Source organism: Erpetoichthys calabaricus, chromosome 18, assembly GCF_900747795.2.
Source record: "Erpetoichthys calabaricus chromosome 18, fErpCal1.3, whole genome shotgun sequence".
Lineage (NCBI taxonomy): Eukaryota > Metazoa > Chordata > Cladistia > Polypteriformes > Polypteridae > Erpetoichthys > Erpetoichthys calabaricus.
Window position 1 is genome coordinate 55419499 of NC_041411.2, and position 19102 is coordinate 55438600.

General features: G+C 40.7%; 1 protein-coding gene across 1 annotated transcript in view; it reads left to right on the plus strand.

Annotated features, from left to right (window-relative positions):
* The window catches only part of iars1 (isoleucyl-tRNA synthetase 1), a 91694-nt gene that overhangs the window by 51666 nt on the left and 20926 nt on the right, over positions 1-19102 (plus strand). The window contains exon 15 of the mRNA XM_028825253.2: positions 18981-19054. Within this exon, the coding sequence (XP_028681086.2) occupies positions 18981-19054 (74 nt within the window). The remainder of the gene's footprint in view (positions 1-18980; positions 19055-19102) is intronic.

Consider the following 19102-nt stretch of genomic DNA (forward strand, 5'->3'; position numbering starts at 1 on the left):
ACCGAGACTTTCGTGTACCAAGGTTCCACTGTATAGGGTATTTCCTTTCAAGTCATTTTTTGTTTATTAATTACTAGGGGGCTCTGCCCCCTGCTCGCTTTGGTCCTGTGAAAATACAATTTAAAGTGTTTTTTTTTCTTCATGGTAATTGTTACATATGCATTATGTTCACTTTTGATAATGCAATGTATAACTGGCAGTGAGTGAATATCGTTTCAATAAAACTAAGACTTTTCTGATAAAACAATCTACTTATGAATGTGGGAATATGCAGAGCCGATGTAGCAGGTGGCATTGTTCTTAAGAAGCTACGGATTTCTGGCCATCGTTTATTGCATGTCATTGTAAGAAATAAATCTGGCCGATCGATAGTTCTGGATATTGCCATTGCATCATGATATAACTGTTGCAATGCTCTTGGACTACCTTGATATAATGATGGTAATATTACTGCTGTACCTATTTTGAATTTGTATGAACTATTGATATTTGAATTTTGAATGTGATCAATGAGACCTTGCATATGTTTCTGATCATCAAACACATTTAACCATTAGTCAAATATAACACAAGTAAACACAAAATGCAGTTTGTAAATGGTGGTTTTTATTATTTAGGGAGAAAAAAAAATCCAAGCCTACATGGCCCTGTGTGAAAAAGTAATTGCCCCCTGAACCTAATAACTGGTTGGGCCACCCTTAGCAGCAATAACTGCAATCAAGCGTTTGCGATAACTTGCAATGAGTCTTTTACAGCGCTCTGGAGGAATTTTGGCCCACTCATCTTTGCAAAATTGTTGTAATTCAGCTTTATTTGAGGGTTTTCTAGCATGAACCGCCTTTTTAAGGTCATGCCATAGCATCTCAATTGGATTCAGGTCAGGACTTTGACTAGGCCACTCCAAAGTCTTCATTTTGTTTTTCTTCAGCCATTCAGAGGTGGATTTGCTGGTGTGTTTTGGGTCATTGTCCTGTTGCAGCACCCAAGATCGCTTCAGCTTGAGTTGACGAACAGATGGCCGGACATTCTCCTTCAGGATTTTTTGGTAGACAGTAGAATTCATGGTTCCATCTATCACAGCAAGCCTTCCAGGTCCTGAAGCAGCAAAACAACCCCAGACCATCACACTACCACCACCATATTTTACTGTTGGTATGATGTTCTTTTTCTGAAATGCTGTGTTCCTTTTACGCCAGATGTAACGGGACATTTGCCTTCCCACAAAGTTCAACTTTTGTCTCATCAGTCCACAAGGTATTTTCCCAAAAGTCTTGGCAATCATTGAGATGTTTCTTAGCAAAATTGAGACGAGCCCTAATGTTCTTTTTGCTTAACAGTGGTTTGCGTCTTGGACATCTGCCATGCAGGCCGTTTTTGCCCAGTCTCTTTCTTATGGTGGAGTCGTGAACACTGACCTTAATTGAGGCAAGTGAGGCCTGCAGTTCTTTAGACGTTGTCCTGGGGTCTTTTGTGACCTCTCGGATGAGTCGTCTCTGCGCTCTTGGGGTAATTTTGGTCGGCCGGCCACTCCTGGGAAGGTTCACCACTGTTCCATGTTTTTGCCATTTGTGGATAATGGCTCTCACTGTGGTTCGCTGGAGTCCCAAGCTTTAGAAATGGCTTTATACCTTTACCAGACTGATAGATCTCAATTACTTCTGTTCTCATTTGTTCCTGAATTTCTTTGGATCTTGGCATGATGTCTAGCTTTTGAGGTGCTTTTGGTCTACTTCTCTGTGTCAGGCAGCTCCTATTTAAGTGATTTCTTGATTGAAACAGGTGTGGCAGTAATCAGGCCTGGGGGTGGCTACGGAAATTGAACTCAGGTGTGATACACCACAGTTAGGTTATTTTTTAACAAGGGGGCAATTACCTTTTTCACACAGGGCCATGTAGGTTTGGATTTTTTTTCTCCCTAAATAATAAAAACCATCATTTAAAAACTGCATTTTGTGTTTACTTGTGTTATATTTGACTAATGGTTAAATGTGTTTGATGATCAGAAACATTTTGTGTGACAAACATGCAAAAGAATAAGAAATCAGGAAGGGGGCAAATAGTTTTTCACACCACTGTATGTTCCGTTCTAAGTTTAGCTTGATTCGATTTAATAAAGAAGAGATGATTAGCTGCGACTTTTACATACGCATTAATAATGTAATGTTGCGATAGACGCTGAGATAATAAAAGTGGGTTAAATACATGGGAACGTATCGTCAATTTTGACCCGAAATATTGTTTGGGTGTTATTCGTTTTGCTGAATGTGTTTATTTCATATTGTACGACCATACTGTTTCGCCATCTGGGAAAAACAAGGGATAAGGGTCAGCATGTGGCAATGTATTTGACATAAACGACGAAGCATGCTTTGCCTTTGGATATACATGAATATCTACTCTGTCTTTGATATCTCCGTCTTTCGAAAGTATTATTGTTGACAATTCGTCACATCTGGGTTTATTATAAATATGACTGTGATCTTTCGGATTCATATAGACATCCAAGAAATGTCTTTGTTCGTGTGTTGCTGGTAAATCTCGGGTAAAGTGTGATACCTCGGGGTCTGATTGCATCATCCACCACAAGCCGAGGATTCACGGTGAGGTTGCTCCATTTATTCCGGAAAATACAAACGCATCTCTTATCTGTTGAACAGTCATCCGCATTCAGGACAGTTGTACACTCAGACTCAAGTTCACGATCATTCATTCCGTATTTCATTCATTGTTGTTGTTCGTTGTTGTTTGTTATATGTTACAGGGGAAAAGGGAGGGTTTGTTATTGTGTGTGTATATATTTATATATGGTGTTGTCACGTAGCTGCTTTGGTGGAGGGATATACATATATATTTTTTCTATGTTGGGAATGTGCAGTAGTGTTTTGTTTTCCAGTTAATATATTCACTTATTTGACATACTGTACCTGTTTTTGCGTGCTTGTGTAAACTGTCGATTGAGGGGAAAATTTCATATGTTAGAGGTACGGCTTGATATATAAGATTCAATCTCAGTAATTTATCCAGGCCACAGGTCTTGGAAGTGTAGTTGCCGTCTGGGTAAGGGGTCGGCCGTTACACATTTGAACATATGGATTTGTATCCATTATTGGCTGTATAATATCTATTACATCGGATCGTTTAACTGTTTCGACTCTGTTGCATCGCTTCTCCGTGATCATACAGATACACCTGACCAAATTGTTTTTTTTTTTTCGAAATTAAACTTGTCGTAGCTGTAATTGTTGCGGGAACACAGATTCTCATAGTGTATGGTCCATTATTGTGTAAATCAATGTTTTGTGCATTGAATGATGCTAACGCAAAACTATTATTGTAGATGCGTATATTTTGCCTGTAGTGTTTGCTGATTTTACTTTCACCAAACAACAAATCTTTTAATTCTTGCGGAAACACCTCTTCATTGGGAAGCGGCAGTTCCCTGATGGCAACACGAAGTAGACTATCTGCAAGTCTACGACTTAAACTTTAAAGCCTTACAAAATCTACATACTTCTGACATATCACCTATGTCCATATATTCGATCTCTTTTTGCTGTTCTGTTATTTCACCTAGTAATTTCTGTTTGCGCGAATTCGATCTGTACTGTCTTGTTGTTAAAACTTTCAAATTTTAGTACAGGCAGTCCCTGGGTTACGTACAAGATAGGGACTGTAGGTTTGTTCTTAAGTTGAATTTGTATATAAGTTGAAACAGGTACATTATTTTAATAAATGCTATTGTTGACCGACTGTAACCAAGTGCTCTGCCAATGAATGATGGAGTTTCACCTCTTTCTGACCTTTTTATTATTTCTACTTTATTTTCCATGGTGATGATGATTTTTCTCTTCTTTACTGTATCATCAGCACTTGCATCAGATTTGTGTTTCAGAGACATTGTTGAAGGGAGAAGACAAAAGGTTAAGATGAGCTCTTCTACACAGCACTGTACACGCTATCACAGCAGGAAGGTACCCGTCGTCAGCACGTCTGATGTACTGAACGAGAGACAACTTCCTGCTATGTATGTAACACTACAAGCAGGCTTGCTATTGAAAATGAATGGGGGCTGCGAGGGGCGGTTCACCACCCGCCCACCACACAGTCGCCTCCACTTGCATACATTATGTTGCCTGCAGCAGAATGGACAGGGTGCAGCCAAAGGCGGGTAGTGAACTGCCCACCACCGCCCCCCATTCAACAGGCAGCCACCCAAGGCACACTGCAATGCGCCGCCCCGTTCACCCTCAATGGCCACTGTTCAGCCACAACCGGGTCACCGCTTGCAGCATCACCAGCCGCCCACCAAGAACTAACGGGGCAGCCGTGTGTGGTGCTGTGAAACACCCCCCCTCCGCTCCATCCAGCCTCTGTCCAGTCAGGAGCAGGAGCTGCGGCGGCATGGTGTGTGGGCAGCAAACCTCCCCATCAAGCCTCCATCCTGCACACAAGCGGTAGCTGTGGCCCCAGTGACTATGGACCACGGGTCACCACTTGGCACTGGGAGCCGCCCGAGGGACACTACTCTGCGCGAGCAGCGAAATCGCCTCAGTCCAGCCACCGCTTGCAGTGTCCCCAGGCCAAAGATGACGGAGCGGCAGTTACTGAGGCGTCTGCATTGCGTCCCCCTTACAAGTGAAGGAGCAGCTGCGGCCCTGTTCGTAAGTTGTATGTCGGTAACTTGGGGACTGCCTGTACTGTCATATTTTTGAACTCTACATGTGTATCACGCCAGAGTTTTTTGTGAACCTTTCAAAATCCACTGCTGTCATAATCTGTAACCTGCTCTGCATGTGTATGGCACCAGCATTTTTGAACGTCTTTAAGAAGTTCTACTGTGTCATTTACTCTTTGTCTTTTATTTCTGACCCCATTTGGACCTGTAAGGTTTTCAGTTCCACTTGTTCCGGGTTGATTATTATGTTCCGGGCTGATTATTACTTTCCTTGCCTAGGTCATTGTCTCACTGGAACATGCTTCCAATGGATGTCAGTATGACGTGACTTGACCGAGTTGCGGAAAGTGAAAGTGTCTCTACCTCTCTGAAGTGTCTCTCTTCAGAACATCACGTCTTGTCGCAAGATTTTTTTTTAATAATAGAGATGTGTAATATGTACATCAGTGCCTTTTCTGGTCTCATCCAGGACTGGTTCTTGATGTGGACCTGGCATCAATTCAGAAATTGCTTTGATGCTGGATTGAACTCTTTTGGTAATGGCATCTACTCCAGTCTATCTTAACACTGCTTTTCTGCACGTTAGTAATAAGAAATGTATTTACCGTATTTTTTGCTCCATAAGACGCACCTGACCATTAGGCGCACCCAGGTTTAGAGGAGGAAAACAAGAAAAAAAATATCCTGAACCAAATGGTGTACTAATATGTTTAATAAAATATAGCTGAATAATATTTCAACCATGTAAATTCAACAGCGGTATTAAGAAACATCACTGTCATTAACAAATAAGGAGAGACTTTAAGGTTCAAGCACTCTTCTAGTTTTATGGAAACCCCAAGAACTCCTCATCGCTATTGTCAGAATTTATGAAGCTCAGTTGCTCACAATCACTTTGCAGGAGCACGTACCTATCATCACGCACGTTTGGACCAATGCTCCCTGAAGTTATATCGCCAGTCTAGTCCCATCTATATTTGTAATGCCACAAAGCCCTTCATCTCGTGTTTTGTTGTGGGTTTCCAGTTTGAAAAATGAGAATGCGGTGCAAGCACAGCCCTCGATTCAAAAAATTGCTCTGCATACCTGTTTGTCTCGTTTGACAGTAGCTGAAAGGCAGCTTCAGGAAAGAACAGCCTGAAGTAGTCCAGTGGCTGGTAATCTGTTGAGTTCAACAGCAAGCCATACTGTCTTGTGAAGTCCGGTAGCCAGTTTGGCTCCCACGGATCAATGTCTAGGTATTCCTCCCACACGAACCTTGCCATAGGTGTCCCGATCAGCTGATGCCAGTTCCTCACTCTCTTGTACGATCTCCTGATCACTCTCAACAAAAGTCCGACTCAGTGATAATGCGCAAAACATTTGTTTTCTGCACTCGCTTCGCTCCCTTGTGAGATGTCGATGCCATCTTGCCTTTGTTTACATTTCGCAACTCACGCACACGCAAGGATTAGATGCCGAGTCAATGAGTATCATTCCTCCAAGCACAGAGGGAATGCTTGTAACGTAACAGTGAGTTTTGTCGCCCTCTACCCCTGGATGTCGACTTTTGTCGGGTAATACACATCATGGTTTGTGATGCAATATTCGCTCCATAAGACGCACAGACATTTCCAACCTTCTTTTAGGGAAAAAAAGTGCGTTTTATGGTGCGAAAAATACGGTATATTGCACATCTCAAACAATGAAAGCAGCTCAGTGTGCTTTACATATAGAAAAGAAAATCATTACAATACCAATTACCATTAAGGTGAATATAAAGATAAAAGTACATACTAGCAAGATGCTAATGAAACAATAATAATAGTAACAAAGAAGAAACAAAGTAAATATGGTATAGTGTGTTTTCTTTTGTCTTACAAATAATTATGATTAGTTTGCTTATTAGAGCATTTGCCCTAAAAACATCTAATACAATCTTCATTTCTGTCTGGCTCTTTATCTGTCTCTCTGTCTAAATTAAGCAACCTGGCTCTCAGTGAACTGATTTTATTCAAATTGAACGCAGTTGTTCTTCAAGGAAATCTGAACATTCAGTATTAGTTGAGATATCTCGAATACGGTGCACTCTACAAAGTTTTGAAATTTCAAGCATTGGCAAATTTCTGAATTAAGTGTCTTAACACTGTGAAAAACTACGAGTACAATTGAGTTGGAATTGTATGTCAGACAGACATCAACATTAGAACACTCTAGACGAGAACAGGCCATTCAGCCCAACAAAGCTCGCCAGTACTATCCACTTATTTCTTCCAAGAAAACATCAAGTCGAGTTTTGAAAGACCCTAACGTCTTACTGTCTACCACACTACTTGGTAGCTTATTCCAAGTTTCTATCGTTCTTTGTGTAAAGAAAAACTTCCTAATGTTTGTGCGAAATTTACCCTTAACAAGTTTCCAACTGTGTCCCCGTGTTCTTGATGAACTCATTTTAAAATAACAGTCTCGATCCACTGCACTATTTCCCTTCATAATTTTAAACACTTCAATCATGTCACCTCTTAATCTTCTTTTGCTTAAACTGTAAAGGCTCAGCTCTTTTAATCTTTCCTCATAATTCAACCCCTGTAGCCCTGGAATCAGCCTAGTCGCTCTTCTCTGGACCTTTTCTAGCGCTGCTATGTCCTTTTTGTAGCCTGGAGACCAAAACTGCACACAGTACTCAAGATGAGGCCTCACCAGTGCATTATAAAGGTTGAGCATAACCTCCTTGGACTTGTACTCCACACATCGTGTTATATATCCTAACATTCTGTTAGCCTTCTTAATGGCTTCTGAACACTGTCAGGAAGTCGATAGCTTAGAGTCCACTATGACTCCTAAATCCTTCTCATAAGGTGTACTCTCGATTTTCCGACCGCCCATTGTGTATTCAAACCTAACATTTTTACTTCCAATGTGCAATACTTTACATTTACTGACATTAAATTTTATCTGCCACAAATCTGCCCAAGCCTGTATGCTATCCAGGTCCTTCTGTAATGATATAACGGATTCCAAATTATCTGCTAATCCACCTATCTTGGTATCATCTGCAAACTTAACCAGCTTGTTACTTATATTACTATTTAAATCATTTATATATATTAAAAATAGCAGCGGCCCTAGCGCTGACCCCTGTGGAACACCACTCTTAACATCAGCCAGTTCTGATGAGGTTCCTCGCACCATCACCCTCTGCTTCCTGTGTCTGAGCCAATTCTGCACCCATCTACAAACATCATCCTGAACTCCCACCTCTTTTAATTTGATGCCCAACTTCTCATGTGGCACCTTATTAAATGCTTTCTGAAAGTCCAGATAAATAATATCATAAGCTCCACTTTGATCGTATCCTTTTGTTGCCTCCTCATAGAATTCCAGCATGTTAGTAAAAACACGACCTCCCTTTTCTGAACCCATGCTGACTGCTTAGAATAACTCCTGTCCTTGCCAGGTGTTGCTCGATCTTATCCTTAATAATTCCTTCCATTAATTTTCCTGTGATGCATGTTAAGCGTACTGGCCTATAGTTGCTTGGATCTGCCCTGTCACCCTTTTTATATAATGGGATGATATTTGCCATTTTCCAGTCGTTCGGAATCTCTCCAGTGCGCAGTGACTTCCTAAAAATATACGTCAAGGGTTTATATATGTACTCACTAGCCTCCTTAAGAACATGAGGATAAATATTATCTGGTCCTGGTGATTTGTTCGATTTCAGCTTATTTAATCTGAGCAGTACTTCTCCCTCTACAATTTCCAAATCCCTCAGTACCTCCTTAGTAGTCCCTGTTACCTCTGGGAGGTTATCCACTTGCTCACTTGTAAACACCTCAGAAAAATGTAAGTTTAATGCATCCGCTATTTTACTGTCTGTATCTTTTAATTCCCCTTTACTATTCCTGATGCACTTGACCTCCTCCTTGACTGTTCTTTTACTACTAAAATACTGAAAGAATCTCTTAGGGTCTTCTTTCACCTTATCTGCTATATTCCTCTCCAACTGTCTTTTAGCCTTCCTGATATCCTTCTTAATGGTTGCCCTCATGTTCTCATACGCTCTACAATTCACTTTGCAGTCATTAGTCTTATATGCCTTATAAAGCAGTTTTTTCCTTTGCAACTTCTTTTTTAAATCTTTATTAATCCACCGTGGAGTTTTTTTTCGTTTCCTATTAATTCCAAATTTAGGGATGTATCTGTCCTGCATTACATGTAAAACATTTTTAAACCTGTTCCACTGCTCCTCAACTGTCTCCACACTTAAAAGCTTATCCCAGTGTATCCTACTTAGACTTTGTCGCATCTGCTCAAAATTAGCCCTACCAAAGTTCAACTTAACAATTTTAGTCTTTGCATCTGCACTCTTACAAAATACTGAGAATTGTATTAGATTATGGTCACTTGACCCTAGTGGTTCAATCACCTCTACACCCTCAATTCTATCCTGATTATTACAAAATACTAAATCCAGACAGGCTTCACCCCGTGTTGGTGCTTTAACATGCTGTGTTAAAAAAACAGTCATTGATTACTTCTAAAAACTCCTGCTCTTGTACTCCGCCATCTGTAAGGTTATCCCAGTTAATATTTGGATAATTAAAGTCCCCCATGACAATAATATCTCCCTGTAAACTTGCCTTTTTGATATTACTAAAAAGATGTGTGTTGGAATTACTGTCTGAATTGGGTGGTCTATAACACACTCCTAAAATAAGACCCCTTTCCCTAAATATTTTCCAGGCGAAGCCACATGTCCTCACTAAGATGGGGCTCATCATCCAACTGAAGAAGACTTACATTTAAATCCTGCTTGGCATAAACAGCAACCCCACCTCCTTTTCTGTTCTGTCTATCCTTCCTAAAAAATGTGTATCCCTCTATGTTACACTCATCCCCATCTTTGTTATTTAGCCAGGTTTCCGTTATTGCTATAATATCATAATTATGCTCTGCTACATATAACTCCAACTCACTTACCTTATTTTTGATACTTCTAGCATTAGGCAAGCTATTTTTAATGTATTACTCCTTCTACATTTAAATGTTTGCTTAGAATTTACATTACTATGCATTCTTGTTTCTACACCATTGTTTGTTCTTCCATGTATAGATCTAAACCTGGCCTGTCCTAAACTCCCTGCCCCCCCATTCCCTAGTTTAAACAATCCTCGACTAGCCTACACATACACCTCCCCAATACATTGGTGCCCCTCCAGTTCAGATGTAACCCGTCACGGCGGAAGAGGTCCCATCTGTTCCAAAAGGAGTCCCAATGCCCCATAAACCTATACCCTTCTACCCTGCACCAAGATTTGAGCCACGCGTTAAGCCTTCTAATCTCCTCAATCTTACCTGGACTGGCACGTGGCACAGGCAGAACTTCGGAGAAGACTACCTTGTCAGTTCTACTCCTCAGTTTAGCACCTAACTCTTTGAATTTGGAACGCAGAACTGACAGACTACCCTTATGTATGTCATTTGTTCCAACATGGACAATGACAACTGGATCCACCCCCGCTCTGGCCAAGAGCCTATCCACCCTTCCAGGGAGGTCCCCCTCCTGTGCTCCCAGAAGGCAACACACCGTACGAGACTCTCTCTCTCTGGAGCACACCTGCGCTTCAATCCCCCTTATGATTGAGTCCCCAACTATCACTACCTCTCTCTTTTTGGGAACTGGTTTTGAGGTGGCCCGTTGGGGCTCCTCATCCCTGCCTACCACCTCAGAATTATCAGAGACACCGTCCAGCTCCGCAAGGACATGATAACGGTTTGCCACTCTAATTCTGGGGTTGATGCCCCCGGACAGTGTGCACCCTTTGCCTTACGCCTTGTGACCGTGACCCACCTGTTTCTACCTGTCTGGTCTAGAATCTTCTCCCGCGCCACCTTGGGGGTGCACACTATCTCTCTAAAGGACACCTGGGCCAAGTCCGCCAATTCTCTGTTACAATGCAGGTCAGCCAACTCCTCCTCCAGTTCAGCGACCCTGAACTTGAGGTGCTGGATCAGCTGACATCTCTTGCAGATATAGCCCTCATAGACAACTGGCTCTTCCAAACCATCATCTAAAAAGTCCAACATCCAACAGGACTTGCATTGCACGGGCCTCATTATTAAAATTTGATTTGGGATTAGTAAACTGCCTTAAGTTTATTATTTTTTTTTTAAATTAAATTTCTCCTTCTTTCGGCTGCTCCTTAACTTAAATGGTATAACTAAGATCTGCTACAGATATTTTACACCTTTTCACCTTAAGCTCCTGTACTGTTCAGCTGCCTGCTATTTGTCTTTCTATGAGGTTAACTTAACTTTTCTCTGTCTCTTCTCCTAACGTTGCACTCCTCTTTCTTATAAGCTCTCCACTCGCACTGTTTGTATTAATTAACCCTTACGCTGTCGACCACTTACTGTTCTACCTCTGGACCGCTAAGGACTGTTTAATCTAAAATAAACAAAATAAATAAAACTTTACTACCTTGTTTGCTCCTACAGCCGCTTGTGCAAACTCGGCGCCTTAACACCGGCCGCTTACCTGCGCACTGCTGAGCCTTTTACTGCTTTGAAGTCAGCCCCGGCCTTTTTTTCTTTTCCTTTAAACTAAGGAATCCCTGTTACGAGGATGCGGTTATTTGCTTACAAATGCCGATATCAGTTACTGCTGCTTTCTACCCTACCTCCTAGATGCTAATTCCAATACAGATAACAAAAAACAAAAACAGGTACAAGTAACTTTTCAAGCGCACCTCCAAACACCCAGCTACTTTTGCTCTTGTGCGGGCGAAAAAAAAAAGCAAAAAAAAAACCCTTCTAAAGAGAAAAAAAGCTTTAAAAATTCCCACACGGTTCCTTAGCGGCAACCAAAACCCAAGTTTTAAGAGCAAAATGTATTTTTTTATTTAAATCTCACACCACAGAACAGACCAAAAATTCTCAACAGCCTCTAGCGTTTGCAAAGCACACGTCAGCACAAAGCACACGTCAGCCACGTGATCAGCCTCATGTCACTGCACATAATTTTGATATAATAAGAATAACAGAAATATGGCTATATATAATAATACAGGTGGGCAGTAGTATAAAATGGAGGACACACATTATTTTAGGAGAAGTAGACAAAACCATATTGTTGGGGTAGTTGCCATGTATGTTAAACAGAATTTAAATACAAAGCTTTTTCAATTAGATGGTGATATGCAGCTTAGTGAGTGTGTTTGAATTTGATTAGACAACATTAGGGATTGAGGCCTTGTATTAAGAGTGTGTTAAAGACCCCCTAATGGAGACAGTAGTTTAAATCTACATATTTGTTTAGAGCTTGGGGTATTATAATCATGGGGAATTTTAATTACCAAAATATTAACTGGACTAATCTTACTAATAGTGGAGCCCAAAAACAGGAGTTTTTAGTTGTAATCAGTGAGTTTTTTAACAGTATGTTAAAGCACCAATCAGGTAGGAGGCCTGTCTTGATTTTGTATTCTGTACTAATTTTGAGAGAATTTAATAGTTAAAGGTGAATGAGACCATAAAAGATTTTACAGTGTTTTGGCAGTGTGCCTGTGTCTTTAGTTCTCTGTATGAAGAAAAGCTTTCTGAGGTTTGTGTGAAAATGCCCCTAAGAAGCTTCCAATGGTACCTCTGTGTTGTTGTTGAGCTTTTGTACCGATTCCTGTCATAATTGTAAACTCTTCAATTTTGTCACCTTGTGATTTCCTTTTGCTTAAACTGTAATGGTGTTACTCCTTCAGAACTGCAGCAGTTCCGGAATGAGTCTAGTCCTTCTTCTCTGAACTCATACTAGCACTCTTATGCACTTTTTAAATTTTATAATATAGTCAGGAGGCAAAAGCTGCATGCTGTACTCCAGGTGAGGCCTCACTAATGCATTAAAGTTAATTGTCATTTTCTTTCTCCTCATCATCCTATGTAACCTAACATTCTGTTTGTCCTCTCAATGACTTCTGACCTGTGTATTCATATCAAACATTTTTAATTCCTATATGTAATACCATAAGTTAACATACTTTAAATTTCATCTGCTTCAAATCTGCTTTAAATTTTAACTGCTACAAATCTGCCCAAGCCAGAATTTTATCCAACAGATTCTAGATTATCTACCAACCCACCTTGGTTGATATCATCTGCAAAATTAACCAGTTTGTTGTTTATATTCTTACTCTTATATGCATTAAAAAATAGCAGTAACCTTAGGACTTACCCTTGTGGGACACCACTCTTAACATCACCCAATTCTAATAATGTTTCTCACACTTTAAACCTCTGCTTCCTGTGTTTTATCTTATTTTTCCCCAATCTACACACTACATCCTGAACTCCAACTTTTTTTAGTTTAATGCCCAGCCTCACATCTGTTAACTTATCAGATGCTTTCTGAAAATCAAGTTAAATGGTATCCTGTGCACCCCCCATATTATTTTGTTGCTTCTTCACAGAATTTCAGGATATTAGTAAAACATGACTTCCCCTGTATGTACCCATGCTGACTGTTCAGTAAAACTCTTGTTTTGGCATATTTTGCTCAATCATTTTGTTAATAATTCCTTCCATTAATTTACCTGTAATTCACTGGCCTATATTAACTTGGATCTGTCTAATCTATTTTTCAGTTGTTAGGAGTTTCCCCAGTATTTCAACTCACTAACCTCCTTAATCATAAGGGAAAATGTTACCTGGTTCTGGTTATTTAAGTTTCGGGTGCTCAGTGCCTTTTTTGTAGGCTTTGTTACTGCTAGGATGTTATCCATTTCATCACTTGTAAAACTCAGAAAAATGCAATTTCAGAGCATTCTGTATTTCATTGTCTGTATATTTTAATTACCTTCTTCTACTCCTGATACACTTCATCTCCTTTTTGACTGTTCTTTTACTACTAAAATGCGTTTTTCGCCTTAATCTGCAATAGTCCTCCCTAGGGCTGCACGATTAATCTTTTTTTTCTCATGATAACGATATTTATGACCCACGATCAGTTAATAAATATCGTCGCGATTTTACAGTATAAAGACCAAACTGTTTTTTATGGGCTGAGTTTACGGATTGGACTGCGTCACTATGACGTTACTGCGTCTAGATTGCAAGCGCTTTCTGAAGCAGTAGAAGTCAATCGCAGCAATAACAGTCAGTCAGAATAAACATATGATGGCGGAGCAACGTGAGGAAGGTGCAGAAGTGCGATCGTTAGTTCCTAAAAAGGGGTCATACTCAGTTGTCTGGAAGTATTTCGATTTCGAGGAATGTGATGTTGATCAGGTACGAGTCTTGTGCAAACTTTGCTCCTGTTCCGTCCAAACGTCCCAAGGTAACACAACAAACCTCATCAACCACCTTAAAAGCCACCACAAAGTACACTATCAAGAATTTCAACGACTGAAGGCACAAACAGCAACAACAAAAAATTACCAGCCATCCACAACACAGACAACAATATCAGGGACATTGTTCAACGCAATACCATATCTGCCTAGCTCTCAAAGACACCGGGAAATAACAGAGGCGATCACGTACCATAAAGCCAAGGATATGTGTCCAATAACCACCGTGAGCAGTGAGGGGTTTAAAAAAATGATCGCAACACTTGATAAAAGATATAGCATTCCCTCACGCAACCATTTTTCCAATGTTGCGCTGCCCTCGCTGTATGCGAAATGCCGAAAAGAAATAGAAAGAGAAATTCTGAGGCTCAGCCTTGAATATTTTGCTGCCACGACCGACTTATGGTCAAGCAGAACTGCGGAACCGTATTTGAGCTTGACAGTTCATTTTATTGACAGCGAGTTTGAGATGAAAAGCAAGCTTTTGCAAACTTCGTTTTTCCCACAAGACCATACAACGGAGTTTATTGCAGTGGGCCTCAAGGAAGCGATGTCCGCTTGGGGCTTGGTGGAAGAAAGACTTGTGTGCATCACAACGGACAACGCAGCTAATATGATTAGGGCAGCATCTGTGAATAACTGGCCGAGGCTACACTGCTTTGGTCACAGACTTCATTTACCAAAGGAATAATCGTCATTATTAATCGTGATAATCATTTTTTCTGTTATCGTGCAGCCCTAGTCCTCCCTAACATTCTATCTAATCGTTGCCTTCGCACATCAGTCTTATATGCCTTATTATAGCAGTTTATTCCTTTTCATCTCCTTATTACCCTGCTTTGTTTTCCCACCCTAGTAATTCCAAATTTTGAGATGTACCTGGCTTGCATTATATATTAAATATTTTTAAACCTGTTCCAATTCTCCTCGGCTATTTCTATACTGAAAGCTTATTCAGTATTGTCTCATTTGTTCAAAATTTGCCCTCTTAAAGTTTACAGTTTTAGTCTTTGCGTCTACAGTCTGCCAAAATGGTGTGAATTGCATAATATTATGATCGCTTGACCTTAATGGTTTAATCACCTCCCTCTACACGCTAAATTCTATCTTGATTATTACAAAATATGAAATCTAGACCGGTTTCCCCAACATTGATGCTTTAATATATTTTATTAGAAAACAGTCACAGATTATGTCTGAAAACTTCTGCTCATGTGTTCGCTAATGTGGGGTAATTAAAGTCCCCTGTGAATGAAATATCCCCTTCAAAACCTTTTTAATGTTAAAAAATTATGCATTGAAATTACTGTCTGTATTAAGGGGTTAATAACACATTCCTAAAATAAGCCTTTGTCCCTAATCCTTTCTAGCCGAATCTGGATATCCTTACTAAGATGTGGCTCATAATCCTAAAGAAGAATATGTGCATTTAAAATCTATTTTACTTAAACAAGTCCCTTTTCCTTCTAAGAAATGTGTATCCATCTTCAGTGCGTCCATCCGGAAAGTATTCACAGTGCATCACTTTTTCCACATTTTGTTATGTTACAGCCTTATTCCAAAATGGATTAAATTCATTTTTTTCCTCAGAATTCTACACACAACACCCCATAATGACAACATGAAAAAATTTTACTTGAGGTTTTTACAAATTTATTAAAAATAAAAAAACTGAGAAATCACATGTACATAAGTATTCACAGCCTTTGCTCAATACTTTGTCGATGCACCTTTGGCAGCAATTACAGCCTCAAGTCTTTTTGAATATGATGCCACAAGCTTGACACACCTATCCTTGGCCATTTTCGCCCGTTCCTCTTTGCAGCACCTCTCAAGCACCATCAGGTTGGATGGGAAGCGTCGGTGCACAGCCATTTTAAGATCTCTCCAGAGATGTTCAATCGGATTCAAGTCTGGGCTCTGGCTGGGCCACTCAAGGACATTCACAGAGTTGTCCTGAAGCCACTCCTTTGATATCTTGGCTGTGTGCTTAGGGTCGTTGTCCTGCTGAAAGATGAACCGTCGCCCCAGTCTGAGGTCAAGAGCGCTCTGGAGGAGGTTTTCATCCAGGATGTCTCTGTACATTGCTGCAGTCATCTTTCCCTTTATCCTGACTAGTCTCCCAGTCCCTGCCACTGAAAAACATCCCCACAGCATGATGCTGCCACCACCATGCTTCACTGTAGGGATGGTATTGGCCTGGTGATGAGCGGTGCCTGGTTTCCTCCAGACGTGACGCCTGGCATTCACACCAAAGAGTTCAATCTTTGTCTCATCAGACCAGAGAATTTTCTTTCTCATGGTCTGAGAGTCCTTCAGGTGCCTTTTGGCAAACTCCAGGCAGGCTGCCATGTGCCTTTTACTAAGTAGTGGCTTCTGTCTGGCCACTCTACCATACAGGCCTGATTGCTGCAGAGATGGTTGTCCTTCTGGAAGGTTCTCCTCTCTCCACAGAGCTCTGGAGCTCTGACAGAGTGACCATCGGGTTCTTGGTCACCTCCCTGACTAAGGCCCTTCTCCCCCGATCGCTCAGTTTAGATAGCCGGCCAGCTCTAGGAAGAGTCCTGGTGGTTTCGAACTTCTTCCACTTACGGATGATGGAGGCCACTGTGCTCATTGGGACCTTCAAAGCAGCAGAAATTTTTCTGTAACCTTCCCCAGATTTGTGCCTTGAGACAATCCTGTCTCAGAGGTCTACAGACAATTCCTTTGACTTCATGCTTGGTTTGTGCTCTGACATGAACTGTCAACTGTGGGACCTTATATAGACAGGTGTGTGCCTTTCCAAATCATGTCCAATCAACTGAATTTACCACAGGTGGATTCCAATTAAACTGCAGAAACATCTCAAGGATGATCAGGGAAAACAGGATGCACCTGAGCTCATGGCAAAGGCTGTGAATACTTAACTCTTTTAGGGCGGATGTCGACTTTTGTCGACAGGAGGGGTTGAAGGCGAATGTCGACAAAAGTCGACATCCAGGGATAGAGGGCGACAATCAGCTGTTAATGGCGACAAATCTCACTGTCACGTCACAGGCATTCCCTCTGTGCTTGGAGGAATGCTAGACTCGTTGACTCGGCAACTAAACCTTGCGTGTGCATGAGTTTCGAAATGTAAACATTGGCAAGATGGCATCGACATGTGAAAAGGGAACGAAGGAAGTGCAGAAAAGAAAACACTCGGCAGACGATGTTTTGCGCATTATTGCGGAGTCAGACTCTTGATTTTTCAGAATCGGATTTTATTGGGAGTGAGAAGCCGGCATCAGCTGATCAGACACCAGCCAATGCCGCGCCAGTGGATCTGCTGCCAGTTGAGTGCCTTCGCGCAGCCGATGCATCTACGGCAAGGTTCGCATGAGATAAATACACAGACATTGATCCGTTGAGAGCCGATCTGGCTACCGGAGTTTACAAGACGGCATGGCTTGCTGTTGGACACGACAGATCACCAGCTGCTGTACTTCAGGCTGCTCTCTCCTGATGCTGCTTTTCAGCTAGTGTCAGACGAGATAAACAGGTAGGCAGAGAATTTTTTTGAATCGCGGGCTGCGTTTGCATCGCATTCTCGTTTTTCAAAGTGGAAACCCACAACAAAAGACGAGATGAGGCGTGCTGTGGCATTACAAATAGAGATGAGACAGAACTGGTGATATAACTTCAGGGAGCATTGGTCCAAACGTGTTTTGTCCCCTGGTGGCTTAGGTACGTGCTGCTGCAAAGTTTTATTCACTTCTGTAATAAACAGAAGCAAATCCCATGGGGTGAGCCAGGCTATAATGCCATACATAAAGTTCATAATGTTTCAGAAGATGAAAAGAGGTGACAATACGGTTTCATGCAGGCAGAAAACTTGGTGGCAGTGGCATGGCACGATGGCAAATGGGTGACTTGTCTCTCTACAGTACACACTAACAATATATATGAGAAAGTGCAGCAACAGACAATTGAAAAATAGGCACCAAAGCAACACATATTGTAAGGAGTGCAATGTGGCAATGACTGAAATTGGCTGTTTTGAGCGAGATCAGACTTTGCAGGACTTTGCTGTGTAAAATGTATGTGATATGTATGTGAAATCATAGAGTATGCAGGCTCATACAACATGCAAGACAGTAACATTTGTCAAAAGTAAATTTTTTGTTGATTTTATATGTTAAACAATTGCTTTGTGTTCTTTTTTAAAAAATGTTAGTTTTTGGAAAAATATTCAGCCCTGGGAGAAAAGAAACAAAAAAAAATTAGCCCTAAAAGAGTTAATGTATATGTGCTTTCTCAATTTTTTTTATTTTTAATAAATTTGCAATAATCTCAAACTTTTTTCACATTATCATTATGAGGTGTTGTGTGTAGAATTCTGAGGAAAAAAATGAATTTAATCCAATTTGGAATAAGGCTGTAACATAACAAAATGTGGAAAAAGTGATGCGCTGTGAATACTTTCCAGATGCACTGTTTTACACACTTCCCCATCTTTGTTATTTAGGTATTTTTTCTGTTATTGCAATAATATCATTATGCTCAGCCACATACAAATGAAGCTCACTTTTTTATTTTTGATACTTCTAGCATTAAGGTAACCAGTTTTTGATGAGTTACTTATGTTACTTTTTTAAACTGTAACATTCGGCTATAATCTTAGTTGGGTTCATTGTACTTGTTTACATAAATGTTATTCTGCTTCATTCTTTGGCCAGTATTATGATAGATCAATAGGCATGCGTCCTGAGTCTCGGTTCACCTGCTTATGCTTCATGGGCACATTGAACTCCTTCCTGACATTGTGTGTTAGTTTCCCAGTGCTTTCTAATTTAGTGAAACGTGAGCTGACTTGTGTCATAGCCTCTTTTGATAGAGACTTGTGACTTGCTGCCTTTTGTATTACTTTAAGCTCTATATAGCGAGCAAGGTGGATACTATAAGTAAGGGATGACATTTGGAGGTATCTTTGTAATTTCACAAATTTGTTGTTGTTTTTGCAGGTAGTGTGTGTTGGCTCTGTAGCAGAGCTGGAAGAGCTGACTGGAAATAAAATAAGCGACTTGCATCGAGAGAGGTAAGTTCTTCGGAGGACAGGGTTTTCTTTTTTGTTTAGTATTAAAAG